At 52.6% G+C, this 17,621-nt stretch overlaps 1 protein-coding gene across 1 annotated transcript in view; it reads left to right on the top strand.

Moving 5' to 3' along the window:
* KIAA1522 (KIAA1522 ortholog) overlaps positions 1–17,403 on the top strand; it is a gene marked incomplete at its 5' end in the record, with an annotated part of 29,638 nt that extends 12,235 nt beyond the window's left edge. The window contains 5 exons of the mRNA XM_006895000.1: positions 12,978–13,148; positions 13,245–13,300; positions 13,551–13,674; positions 14,625–14,738; positions 14,822–17,403. Coding sequence (XP_006895062.1) covers positions 12,978–13,148; positions 13,245–13,300; positions 13,551–13,674; positions 14,625–14,738; positions 14,822–17,403 — 3,047 coding nt within the window. The remainder of the gene's footprint in view (positions 1–12,977; positions 13,149–13,244; positions 13,301–13,550; positions 13,675–14,624; positions 14,739–14,821) is intronic.
* Positions 17,404–17,621: the final 218 nt, after the last annotated feature.

The raw sequence follows: 17,621 nt of genomic DNA on the forward strand, positions 1-17,621 counted from the left end.
AAAAAAAAAAAGTTGAGTCTATTCAGTCACCTTGAGAGGCAGGCACAATTACATAGGCAGATACACAAAAGCACATGTCCAGACACAGAAACCAGGCTCAATTATATGAATGCAGGCACACTGTCATACACAGATGATTACAGAGGAGCCCACCACACACTTGGTCACAGCTACATAAGCACACAATTACACAGCCACATTCAAGCCCACAATTACACAAATGCACAATTACGGTCACTGCAGAGACGTAGATGGATTAGCAGAAAGGTGATAGCACAAGCAGTGGGCATATGAGTCTGTCAGAGCTTGCTTGAGCCTTCCCTTAGTACTTGCTTGACTTTGAGCAAGTCGGCTCACCCTAGAGCCCCTATTTCTCCATCTCTAAAATGAATATGATAAAAGTACCTACTTTACAGGATGATAGTGTGACTGAGAGGAAGTAATGCGTGAAAACAGCACAGTAATGCTAAGTGTGCTACTACTATTTTTAACACCATTACTACAAAAATAACAATAAAATCGATAAATAGACACGTGACACTTGGAGTGGGAGCTGGTCGGTTCTAGCCAAAGCAGGACCTATACCCCACCTGGCCAGGGCCTATCCCCTAGTTCACCTGGCTCCACTGCAGTCTTCCAACAGCTGGTCGCTGGGCTGGAAGAACTGGCGACCCCGTCTGCCCCACCCGGACCAGTAGGGCTTTTCCCGAGCACTCTGGGCGGGGCCCGGCTCAGCAGGTCTCCCAGGTCCCGGAGAGGGGGCGGGGCCTACGGGACGTTCGCCAGGCCCCGCCTCGCCCCGGCAATTGGCCACTGAGCCTGGGGGCGGGGCTGGGCTGGGGCTGGGGGCGCCTGTGGTGGCCACCCGCGCCTCTCACTGCCTGCCTCCCGGGGCTGTGGGCCAGCCGGCCGGCGGGCTGAGCTGTGCTCGGGTTCCCACGCCGGTTCTGGCGGCTGCCATGGGTAACTCACATCACAAGCGGAAGGCCCCCAGTGGCCCCCGGGTCCGCAGCTTCTGGAGGTTCGGGCGGTCGGCGAAGCGGCCCGCAGGTATGGGGTGGGGGCGGGGCGGGGGAGGGAGGAGGGTCCCCTTGCTGCAGCCTCTGCTACCACTGCTGCCCCCTCCTGGGGCTTGGTGGCTCTGAGTGTAGGGGGCCAGCCAGAATCTCCGCAAAGACCCCACCCCTTTAATGCACACAGATCACACGTACACACCATTAACCACAGGCGGGCACATGGACATGTTCACAATTTACACATCACACACATCACACACGACACACAGATGTACATACAAGACACAAAATCACATACGTACAGTACACTTTGGCACCAACGCTGCAAGACGCAGACCCCGAGGCATAGGTTCATGTACTTATGCATACACAGCCACACCAACTACACTTCACGTGCAGATTTAGCCATACATACAGCCGTGCACACATATATCAGTCATGTAAGTTCAGTACCCAGTCTTACACAGATGTACATACTGCATAGTCTCAACACGCTCAGGCACTTGATGCGCGGACACACACGTTCCTCAGGCTTTTGCCCCCAACAGGCTGAAAGTTTGTGGGAGTGAGGGGAGACAAAGGTAGAGGGAGAACCAAGAAAGCAGAAGCTGGAGTCTCGGGGCCGCCTCCACCTGGCGCGGACGGGAGTCAGACTGGTTTTCTGGGATCCCTCCCCCCCCGCCGCCCCCCCCCTTTAGTCCCCGTGGTTGCAGCCGCATTTCCCCCTTTTCAGTGCAGCCACCCAGCTGGAACGCAGCCCTACCCAGCGTGCTGCGGGATCCCTCCGCCGGTCACATTCCAGCCTGGAAATGCGGAGGAATGGGGAAGGCCTTCCACCCTAGCGCCAGGAGACAGGACTCCAGATTTCCCTTAGCGGGTGTGGCAGGTCAGGGTATTCCCTTGAGTTTCAAGGGATTTTGGCGGAGGAGGTGCCATGAATTGTGCCTCCACTGGTGAATTAAAGGATGGAGGAGGGGCAGGGTGAGGAGTCTGTGCTCCTGTTATCCAGCATCCTCCCCACACACCATTTCAGGGCACTCTAGAGGTATCTGTTGGTCTGGAGGAATGAGGGAAGCCCAGTGGAGGTGGAATTGGGGGGTGGGGAAGGGCTCTGCTGTAGTGAGAGAATCTACCCGTGTCTTCTCAGGAGGGCTCCTATTCCTAGAGATTCAGAACTGGGTCTGATGATCTCATCGCTCCCCACAGGGGGTGATGGAAAGAGCCTGGCCTGAATTAGGGGCCTGGGCCCTCAGCCTCAGCATAGCTCTGTCGTGCACCCTCCTGACCTTGAGCACATCCTAGCCTGGTTCCTACAGGAACCTGCTGTGAAATGAAAACTAGGTTTGGGTGACTTAATCGGGATCCTAATAGTTAGCCATTTTTTGGATGAAGAGACTGAGGTCCAGAGAAGGAAGTCTTGTCCAAGGTCATTGGCCTGTAGTGGTTTGAGGCATAGTAATGGTAATCACAGTCACGACAGGAAAAAGGTAGACTGGGTTCAGAGAGGCTTTTGGAGGATTTCTCATAAAGTGAGCATTGGTGAGAAAGGACTTTCAGGAACTCTGCCTGCCTGGCACTTAAAATCCATGCTGTGCCTTCCTGACTCTCTATATAGGATGCATACTTAGGGGTGGGACTGGGAACTCTTCCTCTGCCCTCTACTGATCTCTCTGATCTGATGGTTTCCTGAGAACCAATTGTGGACCCCAACTTGTGACCATTAGTGATTAAGGGGGGGAGAGAGGATAAGAGAGCGTTGCTTACAGTCTCCAGTTCAGTGGCCCTTAAGTAAATGTGGAGGGACATCTTGAACTAAGGCCTAGGGCTATTCTATTAGACACCCTTCTGTCCTCTAGCCCATGCTGAAACTCAGGGATCCACTAGACTTGAAGATGTTCTTGATAACTGGAAGGCAACCTCAGGGCAACACAGAAGTGTGGGAACTGTGATTCTAGGCTCTGTGTTAAAAGGTTTCTGGGTTGGGGCCAAGTTTAGAATACTAAGAAAGTGGTCTTAATTTGTTTTTTAAAGTAACTGCAGAAGTGGTATTAGTGTGGAATTGTTGATTAGATGAGGGAATGTGGCTGGAAATGTATTTTGGCTGTGAATTATGGTTGTGAGCAGAAGTGTTGGAGGAAAAAGTATTAGAGATTTTCTTCCTTGGGCCTAGGGGGAAGTGAGGGTCCATCATGAATGCAAGCTTTAATCCCTGGTTGTAATTTATGCTGAGGTTTCTAGACCAACCAGCCTCTGCTGTCACAGATCCAGGTGTGAGAGTTTGAGTAATACCTATTTGATTAGTCTATGGGAAGGTGAGGTGAGGGAGAAAATGTAAGTCAGGTGTGTGTGAGGGGGCTAGAGTCTACAGCTCTTTAGGGAGCCAGTGAAAGTGAGCAAGGGAGAAGTCTGTGAAAGTGGTGTGTTAGGAGGATGGCTGGGATGAGGGTAGGTGCAAGCAGGACAGGGGATCAAGGGGTGGTGAGAGTAGAGGCTTAGGGAGCAGTCCAGAGGCTGTTGCTGTAATCCAGGGGAGAGGTGATGAGGTGAAGGCTGGGGCCTGGGTGGAGGCTCTGGGAGTGGAGAGGAGTGGCAACTGAAGAGACTGTGGAGGAGGTAGCAGAACTGATAGGACCTGGGATTGGTCAGATGGGGATAAGGGCAAGAGACACTGGCAGGGGATGGTAACATGGAGAGTAATGATAATTATGAGGCCTTTCCCATGTATTAGCTAGGCCCTATGCTCAGTCCTTAACATTAATTCATTCATTTGTCCCCCAAAAGCCCAACATATTAAAAACTATTCTCCCCATCTTACAGATGAGCTTGAACCCAGAGAAGTGAAGTCACTTGTCATGCTGCTAAGGAGTGGCAGACCTGAATGTCAAAAACAAACCAGTCAGATTCCCAAGTCTGTGCCCTTAACCAGTTTGCGGTGAATGGGTTTCATTTTATAACTGAGGGGTCTGCTATCTCTCTGGGGAAAGAAAGCCCAAGTACTTGAGGGAGTTAGACTGTGTTAGGGAACACCAGTGGAGTAAACACTGTGGGAATCAACAGGGTTTGAGGACCAAGCCTTGCTACCTTTTAGGACTCGGGGAACAGGTAAAAAACAGGAGGGGGAAACCAGATTATCTAAGAGCTGGCTCGTTGGATCACATGTCCTTGGGGAGTAGAGAAGGTTGAGAGTGGATGAAGAGACACCATGTCATTGCTGGGCAGACAGTAGGCCTGCAGGGAACTTGGTCCTGGGTAGGTAGCATATCCACTGGGAACCGAGGAGCACCCTGCACACCCCCATTCCCATACAACATACTGTCAGCTTTACCTCCCTCATTGTGGTTGGGTTTGTTATCCCCATCTCACAGACGGAGAGAATGAATCCTAGAGAGAGGGAAGGGTCTAAACCATTGGTGGACTTAGCCATCCTTTCCTCCCTTTCTGTACCTTGAAGGCATAGGGTGTTTGGTAAGCCCCACATCTGGGAGAACCCCCAGCTTTCCCCCACATCTCTGTGCCTTTCCTTGGTGGAAATTTGAGGACCAGCTGCATGTCCAGACTAGCTTGTTGGAGTCCCGGGCATGCGCATAAGGGGCTGGTGCAACCCTCTCTGGACTGAGAATCTTAGATAAGGTGAACCTTGGAATCACAAGACCTGGCCGAAAGTGAGGAACTACCTTCCTTTCAGGGGCAGTCATATGTATAGTGAGGGATCCCTAGAGGCCACCCAGCCAACCCACCCATCTCACAGATGAGGCCCAGAAAAAGGTAGTGCAGCTACATTTTATACCTAGGTCTTTCAGGATAGTGCTCCCTCTACTTCACCCACTTGGGGATATACCTCATCAGGGCCAGGAGTTCCCTTCATTCACTAAAAGGGAGGTTAGATCTGTCCAATGGGTTGGAGGGAGTAGGGAGAAGGTCATTAGAGATAGGGGGCTGATAAGTGTCCCTTATCAGACCTTATCTTAATGATTCTTAACTCCACTTGTGATTGAGAGAACTTAGAAGTGGGTGACAGAGGAGGGTGCTAGTGGCGTGAGAACATGGTTTTGCAGCCACTCAGAACTGGGCTCACTTGGACTCTGTCATTACCTGCTGTGTGACCTTGGGCAAGTCACTGACACCCAGGGAGTGCCCCTGTATAGTGAGGAAATTGAGGTTGCATTTGTCTCAACTGGTATCCAGTAAATACTAGTTTATTATCGATTCTTTAAGTGGAAAGGCAGGAAGATCTGCGAGTACTCTATTCACCTCCCCATCCCCACCCCCTGGAGAAGGAGGATCCCTGTGACTGAAACAGGTGGATTCTACCTTTATGTTTACACTTTAACTTTCTGAGGCACTCTGTGGGTGGTCTAACTGGTTCGTGCACTTGACTGCTAACCAATAGGCTGAGAGTTGAGTTAACCCAGAGGTGTCTTGGAAGAAAGGCCTGGTGGCCTACTTCTGGAAAAAAAGAACGCCAACACCCCCCCCCCCCCCATGAATACAATTCTGCTCTGACACACATGGACGGGGTCACCATGAAGGGAACCCACAACTGGTGGTACTTGGTAAGCATGCTGTAAAATGGGGTTTCCCCCACCCAGGCTCTGTTGCCCTTGAATTGGCTCCAGCTCTTAGTGAGCATGTAGAACAGAGCAGAGCTGCCCCATTGGGTTTCTAAGGTTATAATCATTACGGAAGTAGACTTGTCCCCAGGAGTGCCTGATGCACTTAACCACTTCGCTACCAGGGCTTCTTGACCCATGTCCAGAGAGGCAGAATCATTCTGAGGCCTGGAATCCAGACTTCCTGACTCTAAGCCTTCTCCTGGCTTCATGGTGGCTGCCTCCCTGGCATCCATAAACTGGAGATAATCATGCCTTGGAGGAACAAAAGGAAGGGGTTTTGAAAAGTCAGAGCTGCATCATGGCCGAAAGAGATTATCATGTTATTGTCAGGAGCAAATTGTGCCCCGCAAACTCATTAGAACATTTATTAGTATTATTGCAGCTAATTTCTCCCCTCACACTGCCTGTTCCCTGGGGCACCCTGTGGGGATGGGATCCTCCCTCCCGTCCCTGAACAGGCACTCCCCCCCCCAGTATTTACCTTAGAACCGGCCTGTCTGCTCAGCCCCAGGTAGGGCAGGGCTCTTCATAGAGGAAGGAAGGGGGATTCCTCATCTGTTGTGGGGTATAGAACTTCCACCTCACTTAGCAGAGAATGAGATTGTGGCCCTCTTTGTGTTAACTACTTCAGACTCAGGACTCCCAACTCCATTAGGAGGCTTAGGTTAGAATCTGGGCACACCTACTTCCTGACTGGGTGACCTTGAGCAAGTCCTTTCCCTTGAGCCACCTTACACTTTGGTGAGAAGGGGATTTCACACATCCTTTCCAGGTTTCCTGTTAGGTGTCCTTTGAGACAGTAGAAGAAAAAGTGTTCCCTGAACTGGAAAGCTTTTATTATGCTCGTGTCATTTTACCTGTGATAACAAAAACCACATACACTCAAAGTTCTGTTTCTGCCTAGACCCCAGCCCTGTCTGGGCCTTGGTATGTCCACCTGTATGTGTAGTGAGAGATTGAACCTAGGGGCCCCAGAACTCAGGCATCTTGGCTCCTTGGTTAGCCAGAGGCGGTGGGGACAGAGGACGCAGGGGTGGGGGCAGGGTCGGCTCCTCCGAGGGCTCCAGTTCCTGGTCCAAGGCCACCTGGGCAGCTGTGCCCTCCTCCCTCATTCTTCTCCCTTGAGTCAGGCCTGCCTGTCTGTGGGCGCGCCGCCGCCCCCAACCTCTTGCTCTGGAATGGGGCAGGTTGGGGCCTCACCTCTTGGGAGCCCGTGCCAAGACTGCGCACGCATGCACACCTATGCGCACGCGCACAGCCTTGAAGGGTGGGGGCTGTTCCCCCCCCACTCCTTGTCCCCAGGCTTAGGAAAGCCTCACAGTGGTGGGCACAGGCCCCTCCCTTCGTGAGCACGCGACCATCGAACAGGGCCCTGCGTGGCTCTGTGCTCTTGCACTTGGGAGGAGGGCAGGGATAGGGCTGAGTGTGCTTTGTGGGAGGGGCTCTGAGTGCATACCTGGGGAGGCGGGGAATTCGGGGTGGGGGGTGGGGGCGGCGGTGTGCCTGAGCGCTTGCCCCAGTGGACTCTACCTGAGCTCTAGAACTTCCTTTTTCTTATACTGTCCTGTGTGTTGTGCGAAATGTGGACTTTGGGCAAAGTCCTTTCACTTTCTGACTTAACTTTCTCTATGAGGTGCCCACCCCAACCTGAGGCTGCTCATCCCTACCTAAGCAAGCCTCAGATGTGTAGACCTGTGCTTGAGGTGGCTCCTAGAGGCGCCTGGCTTCAATCAGGTCATGCTGGGGAAAGAGTGAGGGGTGTTGTCAGGGGCAACCAGATGTTATCAAGTGTAAGAACCTTGGATCCCACAGTTGCAGCTGTGGCCCTGACCTACCAGCTGTGGGCCTGGGACCTTGACGAGCTGATGTTCCCCACCTGACCTAGTAGGCACTCAGCTCTTATTTCCCCTGGTGGTGACTGACTTTCTTGGTTTAAAGCTTTAGCTTTGGAAACTGCTTGAGCTTAGGAAGTCGGCTGACTGAACTTCCCAGGTCCATGATTGATGACTGGGAGAGTTCTTTGACTCCCTGCCTTGAAGGGCACTTGTAGGAGCTGTGAGGGCAGAGCTATGTTTTGCCCTCCCCCAGCAGTTGGCATGGTGCCTGGCAAAAATTAATCACTCTGAAAGTTTTGGTCTGGTGCTCTTTTCTGTTTGTGTGAAACTGATAAGATGAGCACATGAGTCTAAGAGGGTAAAGAGGATGTGGTCATGGAACCTCCAGTTTGAAGAACTGATGGGACCCCCTCAGCCCCACATCAGTTGGGGAGATCAGGCTTGTGTCAGGCATGGTGGACAGTGCATGGCTTTTGGGCCCAGGTGATCCTGAGTTTGAATGCTGACCTACAGTTCTGTCAGTGCTACTGTGCTGTAAAGGGCAATGAAACTGCCCATCACAGAGGAGTGTTGTGTCCCTGACACTGTGATCGTGGATGTACATTATGCACCTCCACAAATCTTTGTTCTCAGCTTGTTTGAGTGTGGAGTAACCTCTGAGGTGGGAGGGAGCTGCTGAGGGGTCTTATGGCTTAGGGACCACTGTGAATCTTTAGATCCCGAGGATTCAGAGAAAAGGATGCTGTGAGAGAGGGGTAGCCTCAGCTGAGTTTAGACTCTACAGCACTTTGTACTGCTATACAGAGGGATCTTCCTAATGATGTCACTCTCAGGAACGCATTGCTGTCCAGTCAAAACTGACTCATAACTGACCCCCAAGTAGTATTTTGTAACTGTAAGTTCCACAGGAGGAGTTGGCCCATCTTTCTTTCAAGAAGCCTCTGCTGGACGTGAACCGCCAGAGAGGTGCAAAACCTCCTATGGACTGTGTCACCAGAGCTGCTCAGTGATGTCTCTACCTAGCTTAAACCCTAAGTAATTGAATTCTTGGGGCTCTTTGACTAAAATCCACACTTTTCTGAGGCCTTTAGCATCCCCTAGCCTTTGCCCACTCTCTGAGCTCTTCTACTACCCTCTCCCTGACTCACTGCACTTCACTCACGCTGACCTCCTCTCCGTCTGTGGCTTGTGTGGAAACACACCACTCCTGCCTCTAGGCCTGTGCACTGGTTTCCTTTGCTGGGGATGTGCTGCCCTTCTTATAGCTGCTCAGATAGCTAAAATGTCTTCACCCCGTTTCCCATCTTAGCTCCTTGTTCTTCACTATCTGAAAGGTTATTGTTTATAGGATTTTACTGTCTCTAGTTTACCTCATCTATGTTGTCATCCAATATTTATGAAGCTAAGGCGTTTGCTTAGACAAGGCAAAGTTCTCCACTAACTGTAATCTTGGTTTCTGCTTTAATACTTGCTGTATAGTTACAGCCACTTTCTCACCCACTCCCCAGTTATGCAAGTATCTTTTAAAAAACTTTTTGTGATTTGAGTGAAAATTTACAGATTAGATTTCCTTTAGTCATTCTTTTTTTTTTTTTTAATTGATTGCTGTTTCCTTGTTGTATCACCACTCCTTCCACTCTCTCTCTGTGATTCTTATTTTCATACTTTCATCCATTTCTATTGTCTTAGCTGTCTCCCTGGGCATATGTTGCCCTTGTGAGCCTGTTGATTGTTCTAAGGGCTGTGTACCTCCCTGGTGTTAATGTTCACCTTATAGATCTGTCAGTTGTTTGGCTAAAAGTTGTGCTACAGGGGTGAGTTCAGTTTGAGGCTCAGAGAACAAAGAAGGGCCTTTGGTTCAAAGGTTCCATAAATCTCCATAGACCAGTAAGCCGGGCATTACTGTGATTTTGAGTTTTATTTCATTTTTGTCTCCCACTCTTATCTAGGACTTTCTATGTGTCTCTTTCAGAGAGTTTAGTAGTGATAACCAGGCAGGAGTTAGCTCTGGTTTCAGTGTAGGTAAAATTGAGATTCTTGAGGTCTATTAATGCTGTGGACTAATTGTTTCTATGCACCTTTGATTTTTGTCACTGCAGACAGGGACAGGGAGGTAGGGAGTTACATCTTAGGTGGCCCCACACAAGCTTTTAAATTTTGAGTTGCTGTTTTGTGGACTGTGTTAGCTGATTAGCCTTGATATTCCCTGAAACTATGGTCCTGAGGCTCGTGAGCAGGGACTCATACCTCAGTGTGTTGGTTATGGTTAAGAAGTTTACATAATTTTGCCAATTTTGCCCCCGTGGGCTCTATTATAATACTTGGGATGTATTACCAGTGTCTACAAAAACTCATGTTGAAAGATCATCTGCCAAACCTGTGCGTGAATATGGGTGTAGTCCTTTCACTTGCCCATATCTGTTGGTCTTGTGTGTCTGCATATGTTGCCACTTGTTGGTTAATGTTTGTTGTTACTGGTAATGTGGGGTGGTGTATGTAATGGTTTTTTTTTTGTTGTCTGTGACTCTTGTGTAGCTTTCTGGGTTTGCCTTTTCTTTAGTGATGCTATGCTAAGCACTCTTTTTATATATATAGCCTTTTCCTTCACCTAGTTTAATAGGTTACAACAATCTTATAAAGAAGAGTTACTGACCTTGTTGTCCACATGATAATTTGTATATTCTTGAGCAGGATTTGAACCTGGACCTGACTTCCCTCTCTGTGCTCCCCTTCCTTGCCTTCTGCCCTCACTTTGAGCTGTATTTTTAATGAGTCTCTTTTCCCTGACTGGTAATCTAGCACAGAGTAGTGAAAGTCCAAGAGTGGGCCCAATGGAGAAAATTTGGGAGGAGGGGAATAGAAGGGCTGCTGTTTGACTTTGGAGGGTTTACTGTGCTGCTCTGAGCTGCTAGAGTCACATTGCCAAGTGAGAAGAATTGGAAAGTGCGAGGCTTGACCTACATGAGACGCTGTTACTACCACCAACCCCTGTGATTTCATACTGGGAACATGTCCCTAGATTCCCAGCACTGTGTCCTGGGCCAGACTCCAGACCTCTGGGACTTGGCGCCTATGGTCTGGTCAGCCCCACAGGCAGCCCTGGTTTCCTCTCTGCTCTATGCTTTGAGCTTCTTCTCCAGGGAGTATTCAGCAGCCCAGGGGGGCTTGATGGGGGCTAGTCTGGTGATGCCTCCACCCACCATCTGGCAACTGGGACCCCATCCCAGACTCTGGCTCATCAATATTTAGACAAGGACTTGGGGACAGGGGTCGTGTTGCACCACCCGAACTGAGTTAACTTCCCACCTGGCAGTCTCAAGCCTCTCTAGAGCTGAGCCTCATTTTCGCGTTTTGGGTGGTTAAGCCCCTCCCCTAGCTTTGAGAGGCGGGGTCGGAGGAGTGGGCGGGACCAGTGGAGAAGGTGGGCGGAGGACCTGGAGAGCGGCCCCTCCCCCTCTGCCCGGAGCGGATGCTTGGGCTGGGTGTCAGCCTCTCTGACCCAGGGTGCTGAGAGGTGGGGAAGGTGCTGCCTCCCGATCCGGAGTAGTTGGATAGCGGACAGTCCCAGGTGGCAAGCCGCAATCATGGTGGTGTTCCTGGGCCGCCGCCTCCCCGCGTTTCTTGGACTTTTTAAGAAGGGTGAGTGGGTGTTGCTGGATGGGGAGAGGCTGTGATCCTACACTATTTATTTAGCAGACCCTTGTGTGGAGTAGGGGTCAGGGCCGGGTAAAGCCTTGGGATGGGGGATGGGGTTGGCAATAAGGTCAGAATACCCTGTTGGCCACCGCCTTGCCTTTGTCCAGACGCTTTGTCGCTGCCTTTGTCTGGGCCCTATATTTGCTTGGGAACATGGATCCAGGTGCCCCTGACCTTGAAGCCTGCAGCCCTCAGGCGAGACTGGCTTCCGCCAAGGTACTCACACTTTACTGGGTACCCGAGGTCAGAGAAGTAGGCAGCCTTTTCCCTAGGCTAGCCCAGGATGTTGAAGAGGATGTGGGGAGCAATGAAGAAAGTTGGGGAGCGTGAGAGGGAGCATTTATCATGAGGAGCATGATAAATGAAATGATGTTTTTAGAAACCAGAGGATGGAGAACTTTTGGAGAAAGAGGCCTCTGCCCACTTCCTTCTCTTAGGGCTTTTGGGTCTGGACTGAGATATAGGGGGCAGAGGAGGCCCCCTAGTCTGAGCATGCTCTGGGAGTCACCTCTGAAAATCCCGTTTAGACCTTTCTCTCCCTGGGTGACCTTAGGCGAGGCCTAGCCTGTTCTGATCCTGTTCCCACTTGGAAACCCAGAGGCTTGGGCAAGAAGATCTGCTGGGGGACCCCTTTGCTCTGACCTTGTGGGATTGCTGCAGATTCTCTATTTAGCTGAGGAAGCATGGGCAGAGGGAGGAGGAAGGGGGTCTGAACTGAAGACCCTGTACCTCAGGCCTGCCCTTTGAAGGACTTGTTTTGTTTCTGCCCCTCTACAAGGTGCTGCCAAGGTCACATGACCCTCGGGCGCTTTTGCTTATGTTGTGGGTTCCATTTGAAGGGGGGCTGGGGTTGCTAACTGCTGACAAAGCCTCCCCTCCCCAGGATTAGATGACCAGTCCCCCCCCCATGGGCGGGGCCTGTAATTAGATCCTTTGTAATGGATCTCTGGCTCCTCTGTACCAGGGGCCAGGGCGAGGGCCTTCTTGGAGAGGGGGGATACCTGGCACTGCTCCCATAAAAGAGGCTGGAGCTTCCTTGATTGGTGTAGGACCAGGCCCTTTTTCTTCCACCTCCCACCCATCTTCCCCCTAAAGGGCAGCCACCACATGGGTGAGTAGAGGACTCAAGAGGCCATCTCCCTGGTCTTTGCCTTCCTCAGGATTTTCTGGGAATCTCTTTATAGCTGGCTAGCCCCTACCTCTTCCAGGTTTCCCATGGTGTCAGATTCCTAGCCCCGGCCCAAGGGTTTATGCAGAAAAGATCATTTGTTTCCTATAAATAAGGTATGGGGCCTGGCTGGAAACAGGAGAAATATATTTGCTATGAGCAGTGTATTTATTGTAAAATCAGAAAACTGGGCTCAGTGCTAGCTATGTGGGTACACAGTGGTGTGTATGTTTGGGTACTGTTTGTCTGTGTCCAGGAGAGGCAATGTGGGAATTCTGTATATATGTAAAAGTTAAGTGTGCCGTGTGCCCCTTGTGTGGTATGAGTGTGCAGATGTGTTTATGTTTGGTTGCTGTTCGTATATAGACTAAAATCTGTATACTAAATCTGTCTGTGCTGTGGATGGGGCCCATTGGATGATGAGTACACAATTACATGTACACTTGGACATGGTTTCCATATGCACATGGGGGCTGCATGTGTATGTACTGAGTGTTTATACATCAGAATTGTGGGCTCTATACTCAGTTTGGAGGCTGTGGGTACTACGTGTGTGTGCAGGGACCATGTATAGTCTGGGGGTCTGTGAGTGCTATTGGGGAGCTTAAGTCTTTGGGCCTCACTTGCCTTCTTTCTTCAATCCCATTAGGCTCTGCTAAGGCTGAGAATGACAAACGTCTAGGTGCAGGACCTGGCCAGGGGCCTGGGTCTGTCGTGGATGAGCACCAGGACAATGTGTTCTTCCCTAGCGGACGACCACCTCACTTGGAGGAGCTGCACACACAAGCCCAGGAGGGGCTCCGTTCCCTCCAGCACCAGGGTAACCTCCCTCCCACCCCCTGCCTCCGCCAGTGCTACCCTCTTAGCTCCCTGGATCAGGCCCTTAAGCCCAATCCATTCTTCTGATATTTTCCAGAAAAACAGAAGCTGAGTAAGGGCAACTGGGATCATGGAGACACCCAGAGCATCCAGGTGAGAACTTTCCCCCAGCTCAGTCCTGACTTGTATCCCTGGCATATATATATATATATATGCCTTGGACCCCTGTGGTGTAGTTCCCTTCTTATATAGATAGACTCGACTATTTGACCCACAACTCTAGAGCTGCTCCAACTGATGTTTGTTCTTCAATACTAGGTGGTCCTGGGAGGGAGGGGAGGAGAGGACCTGTGAGTTAAAAGTCAGTGATGCACCTCACCTGGGTCTCTTTGTTCCCTCCCAGTCTTCCCAGACAGGGCCAGATGAAGACAGCATCTCTTTCTGCAGCCAGGGCACATCCTACACGGCAGAGAGCTCTACGGCAGAGGACGCGCTCTCCATCCGCTCAGAGATGATCCAGCGCAGAGGTGCCTGCTTGCTTAGCTGCCTGCTTGGCCTAGCTGCCTACTGAGATTCTCACCAGGGCTGGGCTAGGGGGGGTCCCAGCACCTGCACTTTCCCAAGGCTGTGAGATTCAGTGAATTCAGAAAACACAGAACCCTGCATCTTCTTGGAGTTTCATGATGCATACTGACTACAGTGTAGGGCTAGCAAGGGTGTGGGCTCTGAAGTCAGGTAACCTGAGTTCAAGGCCTGAAGTTGCTATTATTAGCTGTGTGACCTTGGGCAAATCATTAACCTCTCTGAGCTTTAGTTTGGCGTTCTGTGAAAATGGGGATAATGAGAGTACTTGCATCATCATCCATTGTCTAGTATGTTGACTAACAATATAGTAAAACCCAACCCATTGCCATCAAGTTGCTTCTGACTCAGTGACCGTGTAGGACAACAGAACTGCCCTAGAGAGTTCCTTTACAGGGACCACATCTCTTTCTTGCAGAGGAACTGGTGAATTTGATCTGCCAACCTTATGATTACTAACCAAGTGCTTAAGTACTTTGTTGCCAAGGTTCTTAACACCATAGCAAGCACATTCTAACTGGAAATAGGGAGCTCTGAAGGCTTAGTGGTAAGGAATTAGACTGCCAAAGCAAAGGTACATGGTTTGAATCCACCAGATGCTCTGCAGGAGAAAGATGGGCGTTCTTTTTCCATGTCATTAACTGTCTCTGAAAACCCACCAGAGGGTCAACAGTGGGTCATTTCCAACTTGATGGTAAACAACAACTGGAAATTGTCAGTATTGGCCTGATAAAGACCTCAGAAGTTTCTGACTTTGTTCAGCCCAGCATTATGCACACTCACTTGATTCTGGGCTATCTTTTTATTGTGTTTTTAATATCCTGCTGAAGTAGCACCATGCTAGAATGTGCCCTGAGACCTCTTGCTCTGAATGCCTTTTCTCGTTGGCTTCTAGGCTCCACCTTCCGACCCCATGACTCGTTCCCCAAATCTGGCAAGTCTGGGCGGCGGCGGCGAGAACGGAGGAGCACAGTGCTGGGATTGCCACAGCATGTGCAGAAGGAGCTTGGTGAGCCCTGGTCTGGGGAGATTGGCAGTGGGAGCCTTGACTGGTCCCTCTGCTGACCCTGGCCTCCTCCCTGTCCATCCTAGGCCTGCGGAACGAGCGTGAGGCACCAGGGACTCCTCGGCCTCCTATCTCCCGAGATGCTGTCCGCATTCCCACCGTGGATGGCCACCAAGGGGGTCTGGCCTCAGGGACAGGTGTCCGGGTGTCCCTGCAGGCCCTGGAAGTGGAGGCAGAAGCTAGTACTGAAGCAGAGGCTATGCTGCAGCGCCACATCGACCGTGTCTACCGGGATGACACCCTCCTTGGCCGGTCCACAGGGGCTCGGCCCCCACCACTTACCCGGCCCATGTCCCTGGCAGTGCCAGGGATGACAGGAGGTGTGGGGCCTGCAGAGCCTCTAAGCCCAGCCATGTCCATCTCGCCCCAGGCCACCTACCTGTCGAAGCTGATCCCACATGCGGTGCTGCCACCCACAGTGGACGTGGTCGCCTTGAGCCGCTGCAGCCTGCGCACACTGAGTCGCTGCAGCCTGCACTCGGCCAGTCCAGCCTCCGTCCGCTCCTTGGGCCGATTCTCGTCAGCCTCAAGTCCTCAGCCCCGCAGCCGCCACCCATCCTCCTCTAGTGACACCTGGAGCCACTCTCAGTCCTCTGAGACCATTGTGTCTGACGGCTCTACCCTCTCCTCCAAGGGTGGCTCTGAGGGCCGCCCAGAGGGCTCTATGGCGAGCACCAGTGTGGGACCCCCTCCCCCGGGGGGCAGTGGGAGGGGTTCTCCTAGCGGGGGCAGCACTGCTGAGGCCTCCGACACAACCAGCGTCCGGAGCAGTGGGCAGTTGTTCAGTCGGAGCATGTCCCTGCGTAAGATGAAGCGGCCCCCACCACCTCCCCGCCGGACCTACTCACTCCGTCAGCGGGGCTCAGCAGTCCCTGATGGGCCCCTGGGGTTGCCACCCAAGCCTGAGCGGAAGCAGCAGCCACAGCTGCCTCGGCCCCCCCCCACTGGTGGGTCAGAAGGAGTGGGCACAGCACCTTGTCCATCCAGCTCAGCAGGCAGCTGGGTGCCTGGCTTGTCTCCAGGGGGCTCCCGGAGACCCCCACGCTCCCCAGAACGGACACTCTCTCCCTCCAGTGGATATTCAAGCCAAAGTGGCACCCCTACGCTTCCCCCCAAGGGTCTGACAGGTGCCCCTACTTCCCCAGGCAGGGCCCAGCCCCCTAAACCAGAGCGAGTCACTTCCCTGCGCTCTCCCGGGGTTTCTGTCTCTTCCTCTCTCACTTCTCTCTGCTCCTCCTCCTCTGACCCAACTGGCTCCCACATTTCCACCACTCTGAGTGACAGGTTTGTCATACCTCCTCACCCCAAGGTGTCTGCTCCCTTTTCTCCGCCTCCCTCTAAGCCCAAGAGCACCAACCAGGCTGCCCCTGCCCTGGCTGGCCCTGCTCTGGCTGGCCCTGCTTTGGCTCCTGGGCCCGTCTTTGCCAATGGTAACAGTCCTGAGCCCTCTTCCATTCCTTCGACATGGCTGACCCCACCACAGGAGACTCCTGTGCTCACCAAAGGCCAGTCTCCCCCACCATCCCCACCCCCATCCTACCACCCACCCCCACCACCCACTAAGAAGCCAGAGGTGGTTGTGGAGACTCCATCCGCCCCAGAGACTGCTGAAGAGCCCCTTCACGATCCCAGCTGGCCCCCACCTCCACCTCCCGTCCCTGAGGAGCGTGACCTGTCCATGGCTGACTTCCCACCCCCGGAGGAGGCTTTTTTCTCTCTGGCTGGTCCTGAATCTGGGGATTCTTCAGAACCCCAGGAGCCTGCTAGTGCTCTGGTCGTAGTGCTCCCTATAGCTGCTTTCTCTCCCCAGAGCCAGCCTCTTGGTCCCCCAGAGCCTCCATCTCCCCCAGCTCCACCTCCTACTGGTTCTGCTGCAGGACTTCTGACCAGAGTCCCTCAGCAGGAACCTGGGGCCTGTAGCAAGAGCAGTGGAGCACCCCCGGGGGACTCCAGTGCGCCCCTCGTCACACCGTCGCTCCTACAGATGGTGCGGCTGCGTTCTGTGGGAGCACCCACAGGGGTTCCAGCACCAGCGCCAGGACCATCAGCTCCCCAGAAACCACTACGAAGGGCCCTGTCACGGCGGGCCAGCCCAGTGCTTGCCCCCTCCTCAGGGCTCCATGCTGCTGTCCGACTCAAGGCCTCCAGTCTGGCTGCCAGTGAGGGCCTTGCAGGTGCTCAGCCCAATGGACCGCCAGAAGCCGAGCCAAGGTCTCCCCAGTCCTCCGCCTCTACAGCCAGCTTCATCTTCTCCAAGGGTACAAAGAAGCTGCAGCTAGAGAGGCCTGTGTCACCTGAGTCCCAGGCTGACCTCCAGCGGAATCTGGTGGCAGAACTTAAGAGCATCTCAGAGCCACGGCTAGCCCAGGCCTCGAAGAAGTTGCCTAAGGCTCCCCCACCTGTGGCTCGCAAGCCCTCTGTGGGAGCTCCCCCTGCCTCCCCTAGGGCAGAGCCCCTTATTGCTGCTCCCACCAATGGGCTGCTTCACACCAAGAACAGAACTACAGGGGAGCTGGCTGAGAACGGAGGTGTTGTGCAGCTGGTGGGCCCGGGGGAGCGGAAGCAGGGCCTGCCTAGCTCAGGTACAGTGGGCAGCGATGGAGTGTGAGCCCCTCACTGATAATGGGAATAGATGTAGGAAGCCCTGCCATCTAGGATTTTGCATCTTGAGTTTTAAAACTTCTAGTTGGGGGCCACTGTCACCTAGGATGAACCAGTGAAGGAGCAGAGTGTGGTGCTTTGAAGTGAGACCTACTCATTCTGAATTCCTGCTTTCCCATCTTTTAAATGTTACCATTTTTTGTGGGTGTACCATCAAATCAGATC

Source organism: Elephantulus edwardii, unplaced genomic scaffold (assembly GCF_000299155.1).
Source record: "Elephantulus edwardii isolate Elephantulus edwardi_28Jun2011 unplaced genomic scaffold, EleEdw1.0 scaffold00152, whole genome shotgun sequence".
Lineage (NCBI taxonomy): Eukaryota > Metazoa > Chordata > Mammalia > Macroscelidea > Macroscelididae > Elephantulus > Elephantulus edwardii.